Raw genomic sequence first — 7,167 nt, forward strand, 5'->3', positions numbered from 1 at the left:
TGTACTCTGTCTCTTTATCTGTTAATTGACATTTCTCTTGCAAGTCTGTATCCTAGTTAAAGGATAAAAAACACAGAGGTGAACTTCACTATTCAGTTTCCTCCTAAAAAGAGTTAGTTATTACATTAAAATTTGTGTGTCACAAAATAAGTGGAAACAGCAGAATAATTTAAAAATATTGCAAATGAAGTATTCATTTCCAGTATACTAAGTATCATGCTTTCTATTGTACATATGTGTGGATATTTTAGACTGCATTGACCTACAATGATGTGCATGTGAACTTCACTCAAGAAGAGTGGGCTTTGCTGGATCCTTCCCAGAGGAATCTCTACAAAGATGTAATGCTGGATACCTACAGGAACCTCACTGCTATAGGTAGGACAATGAATTTTCTTTACTTTTTAAAATATGGAGAGAACTCTTTATTCATTGTTGAAGTGCTTCTGTAATTTCTCTTGAGGATGAGGAAGAATGAGGTGAATGGTTCTTTGATTGACCATAGATCACGACTTAAATTTTTTTCTTATTTCCAATAATAAATCATACATTTTCTGTTACTGTATTTTAGGCTACAATTGGGAAGGTCATAATATGGAACAGCATTGTCAAAGTTCTAGAAGACATGCAAGGTAATTTGCATTGTAAGCTGATATGAATATTGTTCTGAGAAAATTTTAATATGTTCTGGAAGTGTGAAAGAGAAAGGACAGTGTAAATGAACTGCTTTAAGTGTATTTATTGATGATGACTAAGTTGTTACTAAACCATGTACCCCCATGTTAGGTATTTGATGAGTGTAAGGTACTCCTCTAAGAAAGAATGCAAGGAAATCATACCTTATGCAATATCAATGTTTGAATCATACCCTCATTAGCATTATGAGGTAAAACAGTAATTTGATTAGTCTACAAGTCAGATATTGCCAAAGGTATTCACAGTAAATAGGTGATGAAAGTATATCCAAAACATTGTACTAATCAACTAGTCGATAGTAAAATGGGGTTACTCATATACTTGTAGTAATGTTGCTAAGTTTTGTGAGAAAGGCAGTTTTTTATAGTCAAGAACGTTGTGGAAAAACCATAATCCCTATAGCACATGTCTGTGATGAACAAAAATCAAATGTGTGAATGCATTGTGAAACCATGTCATTTAGTATTCTTCTTTTAATAGGTATATCATATATCAAAATGAATACAAGTCATATTACTAAAGGTACATTAAAAGAAACAATGTATCACCCAGAAAAACTAAAAGGTATAGTAGTCCCTGTTTTGAGTAGATGTTTAAAAGGTGATACCTATTATGCTTTATATGGACTATTTAGAGCTGCTAGCAGTACAAAAAACGACACAGAGGCTTTTTAATATTTTAAAGCATAGGTAGTTTCACTGGGCAGATTCTGAACCTTTTTTACCCCTAATACACATAAACCAAGTACAGTGTCTCAATGTATGGCCAGCTTTACCTCTTTGTTCATGTTCATATCCATCTGTTAACCTCACTGGCCTGCTGGGAAATTGCCTGTCATTTGCTTACTTCTTTCCAGCTACTCTCTCTCACCCAGAAGTTCTGCCCTTCATTTTGTGCCCTTCATTTTGTTAGCTCTTTATTACTTACAATAGATAAGTAAGGAAGGACAAATGTTTACAAAATATAGGACAGGTGATTGGCCATAGAACTAACAGTACTATGATCTCATCAGCAGTTAGCCCTCTGCTGGCTCAGCAATCACATTTTCACAAAATATACACCAACATCAATTAACTGGTTATTCAACTTCATTAGAAATTCTCACAAAATCACACTACAGAAAATACAAATTTTATGAAGATAAAAATTATCGTTTGTCACAGTTATCTTTACATATTTAGTATGGAACATTGTATAGGGAAATTTATTAATCCAGTAAATGTGTTAAAGCTCTCAGGTCTTGCAGTTTTCTATGAATCTGTGGTAAAACATATTATAGAAGAAAGTATAGTATAAATGTGAGCCAGTTAACAAATATTTTTACCATCACAGGTATTTTTAAATATTTAAAACAAACGTAGTGAAGGAGAACACTGGGAATGTAAAAATAATGATGAAAACTCAAGATGTAATCCTCTTTACCTTTACACCAAATTGTAAAATTAAGTGACATGGACAAAAATATTCATTAGTGTGATGTATGTAGTAAAGCTTTCACATGTGTCAATTATCTTTGCAGGTATGAAAACAATACTCAATATGATGAAGTATTTGCATATCACAGTAGTCCCCACACATATAAAAGCATGCATACTGGTGAGGATTACTATGAATGTAACGAATATGGTAACGCCTTTGCACATAACAGTCATCTCCTAAGACATAAAAGGACACATATAGAAGAGAAACCGCATGAATGTAACCGATGTGGCAAAGCCTTTGCACGTAACAGTCATCTCCTAATACATGAAAGAACTCACACTGGAGAGAAACCTTATGAATGTAACCAATGTGGTAAAGCCTTTGTATGTAACAGTAATCTCCTAAAACATGAAAGAACTCACACTGGAGAGAAACCTTATGGATGTAACCAATGTGGTAAAGCCTTCGCACAGAACAGTCAACTCCTAAGACATGAAAGAACTCACACTGGAGAGAAACCTTATGAATGTAACCAATGTGGTAAAGCCTTTGCATGTAAGAGTAGTCTCCAAGTACATGAAAGAACTCACACTGGAGAGAAACCTTACAAATGTAACCAATGTGGTAAAGCCTTTGCGTGTAACAGTAATTTCCTAAATCATGAAAGAACTCACAATGGTGAGAAACCTTATGAATGTAACCAATGTGGTAAAACCTTTGCATGTAACCGTAATCTCATAATACATGCAAGAACTCACACTGGAGAGAAACCTTATGAATGTAACATATGTGTTAAAGCCTTTGCACAGAACAGTCATCTCCTCCTACATAAAAGAATTCACACTGGAGAGAAACCTTATGAATGTAAACAATGTGGTAAAGCCTTTGCATGTAACAGTAATCTCCTAAAACATGAAAGAACTCACAATGGACAGAAACCTTATGAATATAACCAATGTGGTAAAGCCTTTGTAGATAACAGTGTTCTCCAAGACATAAAAATCTTTGTTGCAAAAAATTCTTATGAATATAACTGATGTCATGAAGTCTTTTCATGTAATACTTATCTTGAACAAGAACATTTATTGGAATGAAACGCTATGAATATAACCAATGTGTCAAAAACTTTGCATGCCATAATAATCTTCATGTACATAGAAGAAGCACAATGGATAGAAACTTTATCAATGTAACCAATGTGATAAAGCACTTTGACATAATAGTAATATCCTATGACATAAATAACGCATACTAGAGATAAACCTTATGAATGTAACTAAGGGGGTAAAGCCATTGCATGCAACAATAGTCTCCTAATACAAAAAAGAACTTACACTGGAGACAACTCTTATGGATGTAATCAACATGTTAAAGCCTTTGCATATAACAGTCATCTCCTAATACATAAAAGAGCTCACACTTGAGAGAAACCTTATTAATGTAATCTATGTGGTAAAGCCTTTTCATGTAACAGTCATCTCCTAATACAAATTTACTCTTCACAATCTTCAACGTCATGGAAGAATTCACACTGTAATGAAAGACTATGAATCTATTTACATGGTGAAGCTACTCCACATTTGTATAATCTTCGTCATGAAAGAATACAGAGAGAAAATTTATAAATGTGTTAAAATGGGAGACCTTTGCACATATCTATATTCAACATCATCATAAAAGTTTCAAAGTGGAGAGCAAAATCTGAGAATATAATCAATATGGTAAGGCTTTTGTGTTCTTCTGTCCACTGAATCCAAAACAACTCAAACAGGTCAATACAGATGAAAAAAAAATATTGTCATCCAGTTTGATTAGGGACACATAATGTTGAACTATGATGCCTACCCATCCAATGAGTCAGAATATTACAGAGGTCCTGAGCTTGAAAATCATAAACATCTTTACTGTTTTACAACTGAATTATTTCCATCAGTCATGGTTTAGGAATATGGGATTTGTTTATGTCTTTGAGGAAGTCACCTGATGCAAAATGTAGGTTTAATAGTCAAAACAATCATATCGATTTGTTCTTTTGTGGTTAGGAAATTTATTGTGTTTTAGGAAAGAGAATCTGTGGTTTGGGTCAGTCATTGTGTTAGGGGACCAGAAATCATGGTATGGAACAGTCATGTTTTGGGCAACAAAAGTTAAGTAATTAAAGCTGGTCAGGTATTGGGAAGTCTACAGCTTTCCTAGGGACTATGAACTTAAACTTATGTTTACCCTATAATTCAATGAAGGCTGGTAACTAAAAGGAAATGCTTAGGACAAATTGCTTTTGCACCTTCCCAAATACAATTTGCTTTTACGTATTTTGCATATCAAAGTCATCGTCAACTATACAAATGAGCAGATAGTAGAGAGAAACTTTACACATGTATTCAATGTGACAGAGGTTTTTCTTAATACAGTTATCTCCAAATACAGAAAAGAACACATACTGCAGTGAAATCCTCTGAACAAGCAATGTGGTAAATCCTTTTCACGGGGTTGTCTTTGAAATCATGAGAAAAAGTCATGCTGCAGAGAAACCCCATGAATGTAGTCAGTATGGTAAATTTTCTGCTTCATGGTACCATTATATAAGAGTAAAAGCTTTAGTGTGTGGGCTACGTCCTAAAGCCTTTGCATATCACAGTAGTCTTTGAGAACCTAAAAGAACTCATTCGGAAGAACATCTATTAGAATAAAAAATTTGTTAATATCTTTGACCCACCAGCTTGCATTCAATTATACTAGATTATTTTCGAGGAAAATTCTAACAAGTGTCAACAGTGTTTGCATGCATTTATGACATCATCCTTATTTTGTTTCCAATTGGAATCTCATAAGGACCAAAGGCACATGAATTTGAACAATAAGATAATCCTTTTTTATTTCACAATTCACTCCAATTACATAAAATAAATCATCCAGTTGTAAAATTTATGTGTGCATATTAGTGCATTTTCCGTGACCAAACACAATGTCCAAGGCAACTTGCAAATGTTTTTACTTTGCCTTATGACCTGAGAGGATATGGGATCACTATAAATTTGGCAAGACAAGTGTCATAGTGGCAGCTAAAGTAGGAAGCTTGGAGCTCACAACCACCACCTGCAGCATGAAGCAGAGAGTGGGGACTACAGATGGTATGCAGCTGAAAATTATGAAGGCCACCCCAAGTAACATAATTTCTCCAGCAGGGATACATTTCTTAAACATTCTCAAATGATACCACCATCTGAGGATCATTTCTCTGACTTCAAACCTACATGTTTGATTTCTGTTACATGAAAGAATTCATGATGAAGACATTTGTAGATAGGCCTGTAGTTGTCTCAACACCTGAGTTCAGTAATGAATGCTTATACAAGTAAAACATTCATGAGTAAACATATATTTAAGAATTTGTTTTAATTTCCCTTAAGTGATAACAGTTTTACTTTGTGTGTTTATGTGCCTGTCCATTCTAGTTTCCAAGTAGACTAGACCCACTGATTTTCTCATACCAGGAATTATAGAAAGTTGTCAAAAACCTGACCTAGGTCCTGGGAATGAACTTGTCTTAACTGCAAAACCATGTATCTAGTACTGTAAATATCTTAAATCTTAATATATCATCTTGATGTCAGGAAGTAGAAAAGCATTCATAGAAGAGAGCAGTCTTATTTATGCAAAAGAGTTTATTACTTTGGACATAATAAATGTATTCATTTACAAGAAAGAAACTATTTTTAATCTGTTTTTATCATAGCCATGGAGGAAGTAATTGTTTACCATGTTCACTTCATTGTAATGGAGGAGATCACCACTTGTGGTTGTGGTCTGAATTTTGAAACATTGGCGTACGTATTGAATTTGCTGTGTGTGTAGCAAATCCATACACAGAAGTTTATTAGGTTGTTCTGATATTCCTTCTGGGGTGGCTGTTCATGTTCTAATGTATTTCCACTTGGTTATAGGTATTTTTCTGCTGCAATGTATAGAATTTGATCCCCATCATCTATCTGGTCCATTGCTTATGTATATAAAGCAGTATGAGATCATAATTTTCAAGGGAGGGTCTCTGAGAACATGTACTTTTTTATGTTTTCACAAATTCATTTAGGATGTTTGTTTTTAAGCTTTGCTTGGATATCAATAATTAATTAATGCTTAATAGTATGTGTGTGTATATGTATGTATGTATGTACGTATTGTTTGCAGTTTTATACTCCTACATGTTCCCATATTTACCGTATGGCACATCATCTTGAAGTAATTCCTTCTTATAGATTTATCTAGAGGTGATAGTTAATGTAACAGCAATGAGATTTATTGCAAAATACCATGTTGTGTGAGTAATAAAATATTCATTCTTAGGCTATTACAGATATATGAAGAATATGATACTTTTGGGGTCTATTTTGGTTGTGTTTATATGATCTTCAAGTTTATGTTGTCTTTTTTGCATACCACAAACACTCCCCACTGAGCTCATTGAGACTCATAAAACTTACTTGAAAAATTACATCAGTACAATATTGTCTTCTATTTCAATTATGAATATATTGTCATCTGAGGATGGAAGAAAATGAAATTATTTGAATAATTAATGCTACTTGCAAATGAAAATTATACACTACTGTCTTGTTTTAGAATGTGTTAGTTCTTTCTTAGGAGTAAAGACTTGTTAATAAGACTTTCTCCTTACTTTGGAAAACTACTTGGTTACTGAGCTACCATGGGCCACATCCGAGCAGAAGTTTTAGGTTATATCCATAGATGGTCCTTGGTTGAGTGTCAGTCTCAGAAAAGACCCTGTGCCCGGATATATTTGGTCCTTGTAGAGCTCCTATCTTTTCCATATCATACTAACTCCCCTTCTTTCATATGATGCCCTCCACTCTGCTGAGGGTTTGGTTATGAGTCTTAGTGTCTGCTTTGAAACACTGCTAGTTAGATTCTTTCAGATGCCTTTTGCGGTAGACTCCTGTCATATGTTCAATGCATATCCCATTTGTCTTTCTAAATGAGGATTGATCGGTCCGTGTCCACTTTCTTGATTATCTTCTTTAGGTGTGTAGA

At 34.1% G+C, this 7,167-nt stretch overlaps 1 protein-coding gene across 1 annotated transcript; it reads left to right on the plus strand.

Moving 5' to 3' along the window:
* Positions 1-251: 251 nt before the first annotated feature.
* LOC129677217 (zinc finger protein 120-like) lies at positions 252-6,723 on the plus strand (the record flags this gene model as incomplete). Its single annotated transcript, XM_055607876.1, has 3 exons — positions 252-378; positions 572-632; positions 2,216-6,723. Coding segments are annotated over 3 exons (1,128 nt in total), but the record flags the coding sequence as incomplete, so codon positions are not given.
* Positions 6,724-7,167: the final 444 nt, after the last annotated feature.

The sequence above is a fragment of the Psammomys obesus genome, unplaced genomic scaffold, assembly GCF_907164565.1.
Source record: "Psammomys obesus unplaced genomic scaffold, mPsaObe1.curated_primary_1811, whole genome shotgun sequence".
Taxonomy (NCBI): Eukaryota; Metazoa; Chordata; class Mammalia; order Rodentia; family Muridae; genus Psammomys; species Psammomys obesus.